Source organism: Diceros bicornis, chromosome 25 (assembly GCF_020826845.1).
Source record: "Diceros bicornis minor isolate mBicDic1 chromosome 25, mDicBic1.mat.cur, whole genome shotgun sequence".
NCBI classification, from domain to species: domain Eukaryota; kingdom Metazoa; phylum Chordata; class Mammalia; order Perissodactyla; family Rhinocerotidae; genus Diceros; species Diceros bicornis.
The window spans coordinates 38,860,160-38,879,216 of record NC_080764.1 but is presented as its reverse complement, the minus strand read 5'-3'; the positions used below and the strand labels follow the sequence as shown (position 1 = coordinate 38,879,216).

General features: G+C 34.8%; 1 protein-coding gene across 3 annotated transcripts in view; it reads right to left on the bottom strand.

Moving 5' to 3' along the window:
* Window positions 1-19,057, bottom strand: part of PPFIA2 (PTPRF interacting protein alpha 2) — a 462,329-nt gene that overhangs the window by 44,987 nt on the left and 398,285 nt on the right. For all 3 annotated transcript variants that reach the window (XM_058568716.1, XM_058568715.1, XM_058568714.1), the window contains one exon: window positions 18,665-18,758. In XM_058568716.1, coding sequence (XP_058424699.1) covers window positions 18,665-18,758 — 94 coding nt within the window. The remainder of the gene's footprint in view (window positions 1-18,664; window positions 18,759-19,057) is intronic.

The following is a 19,057-nucleotide window of genomic DNA, read 5'->3' as shown; positions in this document are numbered from 1 at the left end:
TGGTGATTAGGGCCATATCCATGGGCCTCTTCTCCCTCCCGAGACTCTAAAGTCCTGGAGATGAGCTTGTTCTTCCACTGCACCATGCATTTTAATTTGCATGATCTAGCCAAGAATATCTTTGGAATGATTGCTATATTGTAATCTACAAAACTCTCAGTGTTGACAACCATCTAGGATCCTTGATCATAGGGAGATTTTTAAGTAGTCTAGGTTTTTGTTAATATCCAACTATTTATGCACCTTAAAAAGGAATAAGAACTTTGCTTAGCTGTGAGCCAGATTGGCTGCTCAGAATGAGATAAAAGTGCACTCTCTAACATTATCTAAGATATTTTGCAAATTGACTGACTACTACCAAAGCTTTTGTTCAAACCTTCATCATTTGTGCATCATGGCAATAGACTGCCAGGGCCTCCCTGTCTCTCATTTGATACCCCTTCTCTCCCATTCTTTTTTCAACTTCTAGTGAGACTTTCCTAAACACAAATATTTTTATAAGGCTTGCCTGCTTAAACACCTCCTCGTTGTCCTAAAAATAAAGGTCAAATATCTTAGCACGACTAAAAAGACCCTTAGTGATCTGTGCCTGGCAGTCTCCCGAGCTTCTTTTGCTCAATCAGTACTGAAATACTTGTCATTCCCCAAATACCTCATCCTATTTTACTCTCCGTGACTTTGTATATGCCTTTTTCTTCTTCCTGGAGCTTCCTTCTTTGCATCATAATTATGGCAAACTCACACTTATCCTTCAGACACAGCTCATGCTTTATCCTTCCTGTTAAGATTGCAAGATCTCTCCCAGGCAGAATTCCGTCTTCTACACAGGTACTATAAGTTGTATATACTCCAGTTATTGTACTCATTATACCTCTCATTGAAAATTTTTAAAAAATTTAAATGTAATTAAATAAATTGTATCACAATTTAACACAGTAAGTACTATAATAGAGATTTATCTAATGTGCTCTCTTGTTCATATGAACCACTTCATATTCTTCTGAGATATAATGTCATGGTTTGAAAGAGTAAAGGTTCTGGATGTACACAAATTAGGGTTTGGATTCCAGATAATAATAGCTAACATGCATTTATCACTTACTATGTGTGAAGTACTATCCTAACTCATTTAATCTTCACAATGATCCAAGAAAATACACATTGACACCCATCAGGTGAGGACACTGAAGAACAGAGGCCGCCTGCAGTCACAGAGCCAGTGAGTGGCAGAGCCAGAATTTGAGCCCCAACAATCTGGCCACAGAGTCAGCTCTCTTCACTCCCACCCTTTAGCTAATTAACCTCTCTGAACTTTTCATAACTGAGATAGGAGGATAATAGCATCCACTTCATTTAGTATTAAATGAAATGATTGTCATCACTTTTCTTTCTTTTCCTGTGGTCCATTTATATTTAGAAGTGGCATATATTCATTTGACCTCCTGGTTAATATATATATAGTCTCTACACACTCACTGTCACACATTTGAATCCTCAACATTATAAGAGAACGAAAAAGCTATGACTTTTCTTTGCTTGTTATTCCCTGCTAATATCAGGTTACGTATCTCGGCCGGAGCAAGGAAGTTAGTCTCATTTATCTAACTGGGATGGAAAAGCTGAATTTGTTGTAATTTGTTTCAGTTCAATCAATGTTGTGTAATTGCAATACAAAGTAATTCTCTGGCTGAAGAATTTATCTTTAGGACTTATTTATTTACTGTGGCACATGACAAGTATTTAGTTATTAATATAACCAGATGAAATAAATATGTGGCTCAATAAGAACCAAGAATAAAATATAAGTGAAAATAATTTGACAATTGAATCTACTTCTTAACAGTGTAGCAAAGAGAATAAATCTTCCTTACATAATACTAGCAGTAAATTTACATAGACTTCACACCATTATTAATTATAAAATGTGTTTGTTCCATTAAAATTCAACAGTTGGGAGGGTAAATAGGATATGATATCCTCAAATTTTAGCCAGACAATGGGCTATAATCCTATTATTCAGGAATCCATACTTGTTGATCAATACTATGAAAATCAAAATTACATATTTGAGAAACTGTTTTAAATTCTGGTCAGGAAATATGAACAAAATATGGTGCCATCCAATTTTTTTTAACCTCTGCTGGCTGGAAATGTATATCTTAATTAACATAATCTTCTAAACAGAAATATGTCACAAATCCCAATCAGTTGCTTCAGAACACTGATTGCCTACATATACATATTTAGCTCCATACAATTAAGAGTTTCAAATTCAATATTAACAAGGTTGACTTGATTTTGAAAGTGCAGCATACTGTGATTTTGTGTGTGTGCAAATGCAAATGTATGCATGTTTGTGTGTCCTATTATGGCACATTTTCACATGAAGTGCGTACAAAAATCTGTTACACATTTAAGTACTGTTCTATTTAGATTCCAAGAACACATGCTGCGTTGTTTAGAAGTGAAATAATTTGATGGCATTAAAAAGAAATTTCCTTCAGATTGAAACCTTTCTTCTTCAAGCTGCTCTGAGATGGAAGGTATCGTCTCAAAAAAGAAATTTAATTTATTTTTGAATTAGAGTTGGGATTTCTATAATTTCTTTCCTCACTTTATTTTGAATTTAATCACTTTTAAAACCATTAAAAAGGTATAAGCATACACACATGCACAAATGTGATGGAGCAATAGACTTACTCATGCTGTTACTGAGAACCAGAGGGGCTTGTATTACTTTTCATGTAACAATTTCGCTTTTGCAAGACACTGTGGTCTGCTCTCTCCAGACACTTGCTGATAGTAAACTGGGGACTTACTGGAGAAACGCTGGTAATTTTTCAGGTTATTTGGATACCATTTAGACTAGATTGCTTTAGTGCTTCATCTAATTTTAAGCCCTCTTTAACTTAGACTTGAAGTCTATAGTTCCCATGCTTCTGAGGTTATATGTATTTTCTCATACTCTTGTGAGGAGCAGGAAGCTGACAGTAACATTAGTAAGTGCAGAGAATATGTCAGTCACTCAACGGTATGCAGCATACAAATAGGAGAGTTGGGGCTTAAACTCTTGTCTTCTGCTTCAATGCTCTTTCCACCTCAAATCTTCCCATGTCTTCACTATGTTTGCACTATCTTCTCCTGACACTTTAACCTCCTAAGCCTCCTTTTAGCAACTGTACTAGGAAAATGATTTTGAGGTCCTAAAATGTTTAGGTTCCAGGAGTCTGTACAAGATAACAAGAAATTGAATTTTAGAATTAAGGCAATTATATCAATTCCTTAACCTATAAATGACAATGCATTATGCATTCATTATTTTTCAATATTTCTTTCAAAAAGGGATGGGGAAATGAAGTTTCACTTCATGGGATTATATTCTTTGTGAAATTTGAAAATCATTAGAAAGTAGAAGACCAATATTACATGATGAGATGAAAATAATGCTTTAAAAATTCAATGTTAGAATGTTTATTATTTTAAAAAAGTAAGAGTTTACAACTTGCATTTGGCCAGCATAGGTGAAAAGTATTCTAACCATAGCTTGCCTTGCATTTTTTAAGAACACTTACTAGAGCTTTCCTTAATATAAATTATCCTAGCTGAAGTAAATACTGCATTGCTAAATAATTAGCAGTAGTAATTGTAACTTAAAATTAGAGTAGGAAAAAAAATAGAACATTCTAATGAACTAATATTACCAAGCACAAGGCCTTGTTTTGGTATATCAAATATTCACATAACCAATTAGTGACACTCTCCATAGCTTCTTAGATAATTGCATGTCATTGGAGCCATTTTTTCCCCTCCCCCAATTTTTTGCTTTAAATTTAAAAGCAATATCTCTCCCCATCTAAAGTGTTTTAAATAGCTCACTATGTTACCAATGCAAAAGTTTACACTAAAGTAAATATTATGCATAACTTGTTTTACTTTGACGCCCAATTAGTTTTAGGAAGAGATAACATATTTTAATTTTAGTTCAAAGAGTAGGATTTGAAATTTGAAACTGTAATCTGAGCAGTAGAGATTTTTAAAGCTTTAAAAATTAACCAGTAGTACAGGAAGCAATGGAAATAATACGCAAAACCAATGACAACTTTGGAATCTATGTGTTAAAGTTCTACTGGATAAGACCCAGCATTTAACTCTTTTCATCTATGTGCAAGTTCTAGTAATCGACAAATAAGTTTGTCTCTTGACTATAACGCTGGTGGAGCGCCACAAAGCACTGGGGAATGCACAGGCTGATCCAGTCATGCGGCACAGTCACAAGTACCCAAGTGGCCTGCACTATTTCTTCAGCCTCACGAGGCCCACTAACTCCTAGAGAACGATGAGAACTAGGGGAAGTGACATCCGGAATGTCCTTTGACACGTGTCTTATAGAACCGAAGAAACAGAAGTGCCTAAAAGGCTGACATAATTAATTTGAATGTGAACATTTCTCTGAACCAATGATTCTTTTCGTGGTGTGGAAATGAATACACTTCACAATTTTCATTTTAGGTCAGAGGCAGTGCAGCTTGTGTTAGAACTGAAAAGAGAAATACTAAAGATAAAAGCAAAAGAGGATGGTGCTGAAAATAAACATGTTCAGCAGCCACTGTGATTCAACTTACCCCGATGTGCTTTTCATGAGATGGAGAAGGACGGATGGAAAAGAAAAGCACACAAATGTTAATGGATACATTTCAATCCAAAGAAAGCCATGGAGTAAAACAAGAGCATCATTTCAGAAGTGCAGAAGCTCAGATACGAGAAAGACTCGGTGTCCTTTTCCATTTCACCGTGACAAACGTACTCACTGCGTCCAAAAGCATGATCAGGCTGAGGGCAGTTCTAACAGCTGACCAGTAAGTCTGTCTCTTGAAAATGAGCCACTCTGAAACATGCAGGACCGCATTTTCCCAGCCTCTAGTATACCCCGAGAGAAAATCAGGCACCTGGTTAAAAAACATTCTCTACCTCAGGCCACTCCTGGGTTGTTTTACAAATAGGAGCAACAGTTTACTAAATGGCACTCAGATTCTCATACAGCCTTATAAGCCTGCTGTCAGAGCTCTAGAAAAAGCACAGACGACTTCTGGAGAGGCAGCAACTTGAAGAAAGCACTGGTTTGAGGGTCAGAATATCTGGATTCTAGTTCTCGTACATAGTTTAGCCAAAATTACTAGCAGGTTCTGATCTTCAATTTCCTCAACAAATTAGGTTGCCCCAAATTAAGGGGCAAGAAGAAATTTGTACATTCCTGTAATAATAATCATTATTTTTGTAAATATGCATGTGCCAATAATCAGAACATGAGAAAGCATAAAAGAATTTTATCACTCTTCTCTACTTGTCACAGTACTTCCTCCTCCTCTATTTAAACTGGCAAAATAAATGTTGAGTTTGTGCCAATTCAGCCTCTTTCAATAAAAACATTTATTTGGACAGATGTTTATAAATGTTGCTCTGAGGAAAAAAATGAACTGGATCGGCTCACCATTATTACCAGAAATCATTAGAAAAACAACATTGATTTAAATATAATGTTTGAAGTAGCCCATTTGCACCCTGGATATAGTGGAGGCACTGGGAAAATATGGAATTTAAATAATCCAACAAAAAGCCATGGGGATATTATTTTAAATTTTCTATACAAGCATAATAGACTCATTCTTAGAAAAATAAAACTTTTACTAAAACTCATAAAATGTATTCAGTATAACAAAACATGAAGCAGAAATTCTATCTTAGGAATTAGGCAAGTCAGAGAGTTTCCTGTTTTATTGCACAATCATTATAAAGGAAAGCTTGACGTGCAATGGAACACCCTGCACATGCCTCCTCTAACACATTCATTCAGAGAAACCATGTGAAACCATATTTTGTGAAATGGTCATTTTGGAAAATGCATATTCTTTGACTTCAGCTCTGGAACAGCAGTGGCAAGCTCTTTAAATTTTCACAAAAACAAAAACATAAATGTCCATACAAATTGGTATCACAATGTCCTAGGAAATTTAAGACATATTTTTTACATCTTACATGCAACAGAAAGAAAATTAAGACCAAAGAGAGAAAGCTTCTAGGTGGTTAAAATGGTTTTCCTGTCAACATACCTGTGAACTCTTTGATGAGCTCTGAAAAAAAGGCAATTTCTGAGCTTTCCATGAAAATTGCCAAAAGTATTTGGGTCCAGTTATTACATAACATAGACAAAATGATCTTCCTCAGCCTACCAGCTATCTAGGACTTGCTTTCCAATAAAACAAGTTGATTAAATCTGTACACAGTAGAATATTAACATTCCTAACATCTTTACTTATCATTTTTTAAAATAGGAAATTTGTACCAATAAAAATAACTTCAGTATAAAATGTAAGAGAAATTATGAAAATAAACAGGAAACACATATAAAGGTATCACTCAAAAAACATTGCTTAAAGTTCTAATATATTTGTTATTAATTTATATAAGTTGTCTGACTTCTCATAGTTTGTATGAACTTTCTGCTCCTCCATAGTCAGTTAATTTAAGAGCAATACTGGGCAGCTATCTCACTTTAGAATAGTAAGTATTTCAGCTCATAACTTTCAAAAAAATATGTTCTGCAAAAGACAAAAAGCTATAGCCATAAATGACTGTGAGAGATTTTGTGATAATATATTATAAATTCATGTCAGAGGTAACATATATATGCAGAGTTTTTCTGGTCTGGATAAAGTGTTTCATTTTTCTTCCTATAAAAATTGATGCTCTGTTCTACATGCAGTTATTTACATAACATATATAACCTCATTATTCTTTTTCTTTCCACTCCAGATTGTCAAAGTTATGATAATATCAAGAGAGATTTGGTCAAGAATTAATGTTCTTCAGTTAAAGACCACTGTTATTAATAGGCAAATAACTTTTAATTGACATAGAAAAGAACAAGTTCTAAGTTACCATCTAATGAATAAAATTAAATCCATTATTGGCATAATGTTTTCCTTGGGAACCTCAGCAAACATCCAGACACATCAAGACGGCCTTACCAGCTAACATATGTCTTATATTCCAAAATGAGAGCCTTAAACTTTTCAATTGTCTTAGTTTTATCTTCTAGATCTCTTACTAAATGAATGGGCCTTCTTTATAAACTACTCAACTTTGGATGTAAAACTTCACATAAGAAATAATTGACTACATGAGCTTTGTATGTGGAATGAAGTTGCCTCCTGCTTCTTAAGGTTTAAGTTGGTGACTCAGAAATATTTTCAGACCAATTACTAACACCAGATTGGGGAGTGAATGGGTAATAACTGGAGTGGAAAAGTGGAATGAAGAAAGGATTTCTTCTAGTAGGTGAAACTTGAGATGGTTAAATGCCGATGGCCACAACACAGAAGAGAACAGAAATTGAAGGTACATGAGCAAGAAGGAAATCTGCACAACATGACTGAGAAAATGGGAAGGGATGGTCTTAAGTAAGAAGAGTGTAGCCTGGTGTTCTGTAATAAGGAAGGATGGGGGCAAGTGTTAGCGTGTATTTGGCAGCAAATAATTCAGTGAACTCAGATGATTTCTCTTTTCTCTCCCTGTAAGGTGGAACGTGAACTCATCTGCAGAAGATGCAGGTTTGAGGACAGTGGAGATCTCTAACAAAAGTTGCAGAGAGTAGAACGAAGACTGGTGAGAGAAAAATATTGAGATTTACTGGGCAGTGCTGAATTCCCAAATGAAGCTGGTCCAAATTCCCCTGCTGTAATTTTCTCTAGCAGCAAAGAAGTGCCCAAATATAGACATGGAAAAAGATAATTAATTGGTGGCTGTGGTTATGACAATGGATGTAACCAAATGAAAGAGGAGTAAAGTGTGTTGAAATAACGGACATGGAATCTAAGTTAAACAGGGAGAGAGGAGAGGACAGAAAGGGGCTAACACACTGGGAAAGAACAGAAGTTTTAAAAAAGATGATAGTGGAAGAAGATGAAAAGAGGTAAAAGCAAGGTGAAAAGAGAAGACTATGGTTAGGAAGGAACGATATGCTTGAATTAGCCATTTTAGAATAAGACTGATTTTGGGGTGATGACAAGATTCAGAATATGACCATAGGAGGTGTCTGATTGGGAGCAGAGAACAACATTCAAAGTGAGGAAGCCATGAAACTTAAACGTTAGATTGTGAATGGTTGATCTACCTGGATATAAGAGCACGCCAGGTTAATGGCAGGAAATGCTTTATATATAAAGACAGATGATGGGATACAGATAAAAATAAATAGCCAAGCACATTTCTAGTGATCCTTATAAATGAAAGAAAATGGTTCGGAAGTTTTAAGTATGATTCATCATCACGCTACTTCAGAAATAACTTTTCTTTAAAGTTAATATTGACTTCAAATAGCTGAAGTATTTGAGACTTTAAAAGAGGTCAAGAAATCTTTATTCTTCCAAGGATTTTGTTATTCATTTGCCTAGCAAACCTAACCCACTCAAGCCCAAAATTAACATCTTGATTATGTGGAATCTGAAATAAAGATATTTAATTGCATGTTCCTATATACATATGCATAAAATATACATATATATGCATACATATATATTTTTAATGAAAAGTATTTTGGTATAGACTATTTTTTTTAATATAATCCTGTCAATAGGATATAGATAATCACTGCCTTTCTTAGAAATGTGGAAACAAGGAAGAGAAGCTTGTTTAATGAATGGTTAAGTTTAAATATCTATGGGAAGAAATCACATGTTCAAAGACCTGATGAAAAATACAATACAGAGCTAATATAAGACCCTATATTTGTGGAAACAAATGTGGAGAATTCTTTCTAGATTAAGACACCAACATTTATTTAAATGTACCTTAATTAGAGAATTTTTTTCTTTGAAAAAAGGAACTAAATTATCCTTGTCACCTGACACTGACGTTGTAAGTTTCATTGGAATGAATAACGTTAGACAGATTTAAGCACACCTTTAAATTTCTTACATGACTTATTTATTAGTGATCATTACTATTCTTATATCAAACTTTGGAATATTATGTGGGACTCATATCAGAAAAAAGCAATTTTATAACATGGCTACATCTTGTGCTTTAAAACTACCTCCCTCTCCCACTCTTAGAAAATGTGTTGGGTTTAAATATATCTGTTGCTCATTTTGATGGATGGGATGGGGTTGGATATGAAGCTAATTATTCCCTAGGGGAAAAAATATGCTACTCTTTTCAGAGTATAAAAAGAGTGACAGATTTTCTTTGACTCCCTATATAGACCATTTAAAATTATATAGGGTATTCAAGGTCCAGCTGAAAGACTAGACTGCACACTCTTTAAATCATGGCCTTAGTATCCTAAGATCGTAGGTAATTCAGAGGAAAACCGGGCTCAGGAGACCTGCACTTTTGTATACTGCAGTGCCTGGAAAGGTTTGTTTCCTCATGTGTGGAAGGAAATAGCAATTTCTACCTCAGAGGCTTTGTGAAAATTAAGAGATAATACACGTAAAATGTGTAGAACAGGGCCTAGCGTATGGTAACTGCCCAGTGTGATTATTAAATATTTATTACATATCAAATAGATAATTATTGTCATTACTATACAAAATATGAGGAGAAAAATGGAACAGAAAATACACACAAGGAGATAGGAATAATCATAAATAAGAAATAGAGGGGCCGGCCCCGTGGCTTAGCGGTTGTGTGTGTGCTCCGCTTACTGGCGGCCTGGGTTCAGATCCTGGGCGCGCACCGACGCACCGCTTCTCCGGCCATGCTGAGGCCGCGTCCCACATACAGCAACTAGAAGGATGTGCAACTATGACGTACAACTATCTACTGGGGCTTTGGGGGGGAAAAAAAAAGGAGGAGGATTGGCAATAGATGTTAGCTCAGAGCCGGTCTTCCTCAGCAAAAAGAGGAGGATTAGCACGGATGTTAGCTCAGGGCTGATCTTCCTCATAAAAAAAAAAAAGAAAGAAATAGATATTAAGTATATTAAGACCATAACATGCAAGATGGGAAGTAGAGAGAGATAAAGCTGGTGAGATAAATAGGGATCAGACAATGTAGGGAGTTCTGGGCTATAAACAGGCATTTGGAATTTACCCTAGGGATTCTAGGGAATGACTGAGTGCTTTCAGACAGGTTCAGATATGATTTAGGGAGATCTCTTTAGCTGAACTGTGAAGAATGGATTACAGGAAGACAAGACTGGAAGTGTGGAAGTTATTTTAGTATAATGGCCTGAGAAAGGAAATCAACATGCTTGAGAGATTTTATATATGGAGTGATAGTATACAGATGTGATAGTGATGGTATAGGGAGGTGATAGTGATGGTATAGGGAGGTGATAGTGATGGCATAGGGAGGCGATAGTGACAGTATAGGGAGATAATAGTATAGGGAGGTGATAATAGTATAGGGAGGTGACAGGAATGGTATATGGAGGTGATAGTGATGGTATAGGGACGTGAAAGTGATGGTAGAGGGAGATGATAGTGATGGTATAGGGAGGTCATAGTAATAGTATATGGAGGTGATAGTAATAGTATAGGGAGGTGATAGTGATAATATAGGGAGGTACACAGAGGAAGAATAAAGACAAAGAAGACCGAAGGCAAAGATGAAGTCCAGGTTTCTGGTTAGTCATCTGGGTAGAATTTACTGCCCTAGTTCCTGTTCCATATTCTTAGGTTTTCTTCTTCACTCTAGAGCTCTTTCCCCACCCAGCTTCTATTCCTGCATTCAACTATTCAGAACGTAAGTTTTGAATACCTACAGTATGTCAGACACTGCAATGCTTAAAAAAGCTGAGGTTCTCCTGAGTCCAGTTCTCTGAATTATATAGAGAATCACAGAATCCCAGGACAGGGATGATTTAAAGAGCATGTAATGCAATCTCTCAGCTGAAATTTGAACCCCCCCATGATAATCCTGCCACATACTCATGCTTGCGTGTCTATATTGGACATAATCATGAGGAAAAGCTCTTTCCAGGTGGTCAATTCTTTCTTCCCAGATCAGTGATTGCTAACAGTTCTCACTCAGACTCAGCTCAAATTTACCTGTAACGACCTCTAACTTGTGGCCCAAGATCTGATCACAAAGCCATAAAGCACAAGTCCGACTGCTCTTTCTTTTGGCAGCCTCTGGATCTTTGCTGTCTACATGCCACACATTCCTCATTATTTCTAGTACTTCTTGAAGACAAGGTTTGGTATCATCTTGCTATACTGGTCATGTTTCTCAGAACATACGCTGGTTTGAATACAAATGTTTCAAGTATTTTTCCCAGAAATTAACACAATGCCCAGTGTTCATCTTGTTAGATTTGGTCTTCCTTTGGTCTTAAGGTCTTCCTTATACAAAATAATTTATATAAAAACTTAACTGTGGCTCTGGCTCCAATCTTCCACAAATCTGATAATTTTATTTAAATCACCTGTAAAAGTGCTGAGTCTGCCACCTTCTGTTACACTCGGTCATCATCAATACATTTGTTCACCCCCTTGGATTACAGCGGTCCCATCAGTTATAAATCCATTCTGTTAGTCTCGTTCCAATCTTATGTAGAGAAGTATCATTTAAAAAGTAAATGAAATGCCTTGCTGAACTCAAGAAATGATATTTCTACAGCATTTCTCCTCATCTACACATCCAGAAAATGTTTGAAACATTTAAGGGCACAGCTTATTCTTTAAAAAGTCTATTTATTCTTGGTTATCAATAATCCCCTTTTTTAGTGCTCACAAACAATCTCACAAATGTTTGACATTGGTTTTGGAAACTGACAGTGAACTGACCAGTCTTGAGCTTGGAACAAGTTTTAAGCAGGAACACTGGGTAGCCTTAGGCTTGTGGCGCTTTTCTCGTTCTGTTCCAAGGCCAGTGACTTACACAAGCGATCGTGGCCCAGAAATACTTAAGTGCAATCATTTGTTTCCATGTCTGTCTCTCTACAAGCTCTTTGAAGAATGGAACTGTATAATTTGAATACCAGTAGTTTCTAACACAGTTCTTGAGACATAATTAGGCTTTAAATGAATGAGGAAAAAGTTATCATTTGTATGTTCCATTAATCTAGGATTTACTTCAATCAAGACAAATGATATGGATTTATTTAGAAAAAGAGGTCATTCTTCCAGTACATGTAACTATCTTAAGTTTTAATTTCCTATTACTAATTCTTATTTTACTCTTTCCAGGTCAAAATGTTTCTCCTGGGCAGAAAATATAGAGACTATACAGGGCTTCTGTTCTACTTACTCTATAATCTACTAACATGGCACCACTGGCTCAAAACAGCAGCCTTGTTCCTTCCATGTTCTCTTCCTTCCTTCAAATAGATCAAATATATCTAAATTTATATGAATATAAAAGCACTTTCATTTTCCTTAGCTTTATTTTTCCTAACAAATTTCAACGCATTTTGGCCTTTAGCCTTTGGACATTATTATTTTTTAGGTTCAGGGAAGTCTTACAATTGTCCACAGTTGGAGATAAGCAGGACTATTCGTGATCAGATGGCAAGCTAGTGATAGGTCTAGCTCAGTGTAGGCAGAGAAGACACACTTCTGGAGTGCCAAGTAGAAAATTAGAATATGTTTTCCCAGAGAAATATTGACAACATTGGGTTTAGGCTCTGAAATATTCTACTTTATCAGATCCTTTTGAGTTGGTTGTCCAGAGTGTTTTCCTGTAGCTGTGTCTGTACTAAATGAACCCTTGACTAGAACTAATTGATCCAAGTACAAACATCTGTTCCACACTAGGCCAATCAGATGCTTTCACCTAGGAATTTACAATTTAGAATGGGGTGAAATAGAAAATATGAGTTCTGGACAACACTGTAGAGAAATAGTTCTTAATCTCTTATAGTTGAAATTTTGGAGTTATCCTAGCTCTGTTGTTTCTGCAATCTCTGAGATACTCTAATATCCTACCAGCGACTCCCCCTTTTTGATTTATCTAGCCAGAATTGGTTCCTACAGCATGCTTACAAAATAGAGTTTTGTGGGGGAAGCAAAGACATTTAGCTTCCATATAAATAGCATTACTTAAATGGGAAAAAGTATTCAAAGCTTCTAACACATGTCTTGAGAATTAACCTCTGGAATACAACTCATTTATAAGTTTAACTTGGCACACAGGCACTTAATAAATATTTATTAAATGGAAGAATGTTATGGAATATCTGTGATACCTTTAATTATGAATATTTTCAGTGACATTTATTTTGCTTAGAGATATGCAAACTCTGAACCCTCCAAATGCCAAAGATTAATGTGCGGGTTCTCAAAACACATTAACGATTATGCACTGAAGGAGACCCTTAGGATTGCAATGGAAATAAATTAACTAAATCTATAGGGCTTCACTTTTATGTCTTTGAAGTTCTAACATAAAGATTCGTTGGTAGTGATTAACTGTGACTGCCATGCTCCAAGGATAAAACTGCTTCTCTGGAGGATGCTGCTGATAGCTGAGTTGGAATGTTAATTTCATTTTAATGATGTTGAAAAATTGATTGCAAATATGAAATCCATATTCATTTAGCAGTGATATCCATTCAGGAGAACACAGCAAATTCTAACATATAATATATTACCTGTATTGTAACTAAAGATTGAAAGTGATGTTAGTATATTAATATTCGTATGGTATATTTCAATTTAAGTCTCAAGATACAGAACATTTTAGCATGCATAATATTTTAATAAAAAATTATACAGTATTAAAAATGCAGGAGGAAAACATAAGCAGATAAAAAATTAGGATAAAGATTTCAGAATTTACATTTCTGGAGATAAGTAACCATTCACTAGGTATTCTGTCAATTCTAATATGTTCATGACCTATCGAGGACTGTCGTGAGAGTTAGACAGGTGTATTACTACTGAAACAGGCAACTTGATCTTTAATCACATAAGGCTCTGTAAAAATAAGCTTCTGGAATCAAAGCTGAGTCCGGAAATGAAAATACATGTAAGACAGTCCAGTCTAAGAAGTCTGCACATTAGAAGTATAAAGTAGAAAAATGAAACAAAAAATATTTGACTAGAAACATACTTATGACATTTCTGAACCCCAAAAGATAAAGAGAAAAATCTTAAAACTTTCAAAGAGAGAGAAAGAAAAAAGAAACACCAAGAGTGACAATCAATTGACATTAGAGATAACTGGAAGCAAGAAAGAGCAGTATCTTCAAAGTTCTGAGGGAAAATTATTTTAAACCAGTAGTTTTACACTTTGGGCAATTATCATTTAACTTTAGGTGTAAAATATATTTTCAAGTTTCTAAGGACTCAGGAAGTTTGCCATGCACCCTATCATCTCATTTCTGGAGATGATGATATGGGGAATTGACAGCTAAATATATTTCAGAAAAAAAAAAACCTAAGAAATCTGATGAGATATTAATACAAATACATTTTAGATTAGTACTTTTTGAAAACTCTTCTTTAGGCAAAGATGCTAATGACATAAAATTTCATTTCCTTCCTTGTGAGTTCATGGTCCTTGATCTTAGAGTAATGTATTTATGGAATCATAACATCATAGATGCTATTTTTAAGAAGAGGTAAAGCTTATACTTGTGCACCTTGGAAACCTGTGACTATCCAGCTTCTTCTGTGCCAGATAAGTTTATCTAATTTGGGGGTTCAGATTTTAGAAAACCTCCTTTTTGCCATATACCTTAGTCATGTTCTAACAGCTCTATTGGTAATAAAGCTGACATTTTGATCTTTAGTTATCTGAATCCTTTGTCTATCATCAAATAGATTCCAAACTTAGGCAAAATGTAGAGTTTCTATTTATTGGGTCCTAAAATATTTGCATGTAGACTCTAAGTGAAATTTGAGAAGGTAAAGGACATTCAGAAATTGAGGTTATTGATGGGCCAGATACTGTAAGTTTTTGACCTTGCAGTAGCTTCCATTATGCCAGGCAGTTGCTTTTTGTAGTTGTGTGGTTGGCTTTAATTGACTGTCCTGAGCAAGCAGCTGTAGGCTAGCTTAAAATACGCCTGGAGAGCTAAAAAAGGGAAATAAGTTCTTGAAGATCAGCGTGACAAGTATAAAAGAGAAGAGGTGACGTTCTCAGGTCTAGTTGCTTGTAATGTGAGTCTTAGAAATGGGAAAGATGCTTAGTTCATGTTAAACCAGAAAACGTGCTTGGAGACCAATGAAATCAAAGGATGATGGACAAGATCTCAGAGAGCAGTGACACTCCAGAGGGAGCCCACATCAAGAAAACTATGGAGAATCACAATTTTAGTATGGACACACATATTGAGACTAGTAAGTGCCTCAATCCTTAAAGATTAGGAGAGCTATACCACGAGGCTACAGAAAAACTGGTCAAATTTTAATGGGGAAGACCAGACAAATTAATGTGAAGTATTCAAAGAATTACTAGATGAGTTTCAGTTTGACACAATTATTTTAGGTATTAACTCTATATAAACCTGCTGGAGAAATTTATGGAATTGAAGCTTTAAAGGCAAGTACAGAAAGATAAGGCAAAGTAAAAGTGAACCAGGCAAAACAGTAATAGATGGACTTTGGGCCTAGAGTAGATGTTGTACTGATGGAAGAAGAACATCTGCGTGAAAATATCCAACTCAGGAAGGTAATGGTTGACAGGATTTTCTTGAAGAGTGGGTGTTCTAGCAGACTCACTGTTACTGATTTCCTATTTCTCATCATAGGACAATAGCTGGGAATCTAAGGAAAACAAATACCTGCACCAGAAAGCAAAGTAAACGTAGAACAGAGTAGGAGCACACATCTAGTAAGCTGTTCTAATCTACAAAGTCTAATTTGCTGCATGGGAAGTGTACCTCAAATTAGACCTTAGTTTGAGATTGCCAACATTATAAATTTCTGAACTTTGCAAGAATTTGGGAAGTCGCAAATGCTGCTCTCCGACAGTATCTTCCCCATATGGTTTTAAAAATGTGTCACAACTAACTTCTTTAGAGAAGATTTCTTCCAATTAAATTTAAATTCACAGTTTGTCAACTGTAGATACCTGATAACTTAGTAAAGTTGAAAATAAGATTTTTCTCCATTTCTGTTGGTTCCCACAGAAACGAATCAATCTTTGATATGAGCTTTGGGACAGTGAACATAGGTCTAAGCTAAGTACTTTGTCCTGGAAACATCATTTTGGTTGGTCAGTGGATAGAATGCAGAAAAACAACTAGTAGGAGATCACAGTCATTGCAACTATGCACGTACAAACTATAATGTTCAACGTTCTGAAAGAAGTTGTTCCATTTTTGTTTTTATTTTTGCAATAAAATGTACTTGAATTTTTTTTTCCATCTTGAAAGAAGTCCAGTAAACATGAAATCTGAACACAGAAAAGAGTATGATTCCTTGAAGAACACTTAAAGAGGATATGATGTCTTTTAAAAAAAGAAAATTAGAATTGTTTAAATAAAATTTTAAATACTTTAGAAAATTCAAGAACTAGCGATCAATGTTTAATAATAATTAACAATAACAAAATTTGATAGAAATAAAATCTGAAACTATGTAATTTAAAAATAATTTATCTTGTCTATCTTATAAAACTCATTAAACAAAGACACTTCACTCTTTGGTAACCTAGACACCAAGACATAGTGTGATGTAAGTCCTGAATAAACGTTAGCATTTATTTACATAAGTCTCATGAATACTGGTTGCATATTTATGCTCATAGAGTTCTCGTTATGGAATAGTCGATAATAAGAGAAATACTTCTGTCTTTCTATTAATTAACTCTACCTTGCCTTGTTGGATTCATTTTAACCCAAACACTATTATTCTATAGGAAACACGTACAGAGAAATGTTAGTCTTTATTGTATTATAGAATATTCTTAATATTAAAGTATTCTATTTAACACATCTTTAATTTTGCCAGAACGTATTACAAAATAAAACACAAAAGTCGAGCATAGTAAGAACTTCAAAAAAAAGTCCAGAACTAAAATCAGTTTTTGCCTGTGAGGGTACTTAGGATTTAAAAAATAATTCCATAAAATTAGTATTAAATCATTCCAATAGCGTATAAAATTAATAATAGCTAAATTTTAACTTTAAATATATTACTTAAAAATCATTGTATAATTGGAATGTTTAACTTTGGTAGCCGTTGAAAAGGACATTTAACTTGGTGCCATAGACAACCAATGGAGTGTGTGATGCATTTCCTCAGTATCAGCCTTATATGCAATGTGACAGCTGGTCAGATCGCCATCATTCGTAAACATTTCATTGTGGGAAAACTCAGAATTAAGGCTTAAGGGAAATAAAACAAGTCCATTAGCCAGGTTGGGTTTTGATTATTCTTATTCGTTTAGACCTGAAGTAATTTTAAATAAATAAAATTAAAAGTCCTTTAGACTTGAAATAAATTTTAAAGAATCTATTAAAGAGAAAATTTTTAGAAGAATTTTTTCTCAATAAATAACCATAACATTGAATATAACATTCCTTAATAGGAATAAATAAAATTAAGCTATTTCAAACAGACTATGATAATATTTAATTATATTTTTGAGTGATCAATAATGAAAGAAGAAATATTCACTAGTATTGAATGTGACTCAGCATTTAGTTGTCTTCAAGAAACAATGCTCCCAAGGCCACTTCTTTTTACTGCACAATATTTCCACTAAATTTGGACATATCAAATTTTAAGAAGTAGAAAATTAATGAGATAATTAGGCTAGCGAGCTCTTCTACCACTTGTAAGCACATATTTCCTCATTAGTAGTAAACTTCTGCCAAGCAGGTGAGAAGGCAAAATATGATGTCAATTGATTAGCCTGAAAACTTTTAATGACATGAGCATACCTGTTACCAAAATGATGAGTGGAGCAGTGAATATTCTTTCATAGGAAAGAAGGTAAATATGAAAATTATAATCATAACGTAATAAACATTTGAGAGGGAGGAAAAGGAGTAGCCGACCAATAGATTCTGGAATAAAGAGAAATTATGTGGCTTCTAAAGAAAATGTTCTAAAGGTGCTGTTTCATCACCGAAAATGTTACTATGTATTTTAAAAATATGTTATTTATGGACCCACTTGCTTTCTAACAGCTGCTAAGACTCAACATTTGCACTTCTGTAAGTCATTTAAATGTTCCATATTATATGTGAATGAAAAGATACACTATGAGTTTCCTGACAGATGCAAAACAGTCTGCTGGGAATCTAAAATAAGTTCATATTCAATCAGCCTGAGAAAGGTTCTCCTTTTAAATACTCCCTTTTAAGAGGAGAGGTTTTAACTGTCGTGAGAGGAAACACAAAGTTGGGTGGTGTCCACTCACATTTTATCATACCAATTCAGTACAGAGTTGAATATCAAAGAAAATATTACACTATTTGTGAGGCTACACTTAAATATTTTAAATATACTTGAGTTTTAAAATAAATGCTTTGCTCTTTTAGAGAAACTGTTTATTTCCACTACAGGCCAAAGATTTTTATACTCATTTCAAACTATAGCCTGTCAAAACCAGGGAACTCGGGCACTGAATGTTGCAGGGAATACCAGGACAATATCGGCCTCACTCTATTGTTTTGTTTCCAACTACTCTCTTTTTAATTCTCCACAAACAATGATAAAGAGTAAACAAAAGTTAGAAAAAGGAGGGAAAAAATCTCCAAACCTACTTTTTCTTTAGTCTTCTGTCCTTCTCAGCTTGAGTTCCGAGTTTGCCTAATCCCAGGGACTCCTGAGCCGCAGCTTCAGTCTCCATGAAGCCTCCTGTGAAGAGGAACTATCCGTATTAGGTTGGATACATGGTATCGATTCTGAAATTAAGTTCTTAAACGTTTGTTTGAGCAACTGTTTAGTATCACATTTTTTTTTCTTTTTTTCAGTTGTCTTTATATTTCCAACCCAACATGCATAAAATGACATGGGTACATACATAAACATATACTGAGAGAATGAAAAAAGAAAGGTACCTATTGGTATACCATTCAATTACACCTAGTAGCAACATAATACATGTGGCTTGTGCACTGACAAATACATGAATATATAATCCCCAAGCCTTGAGG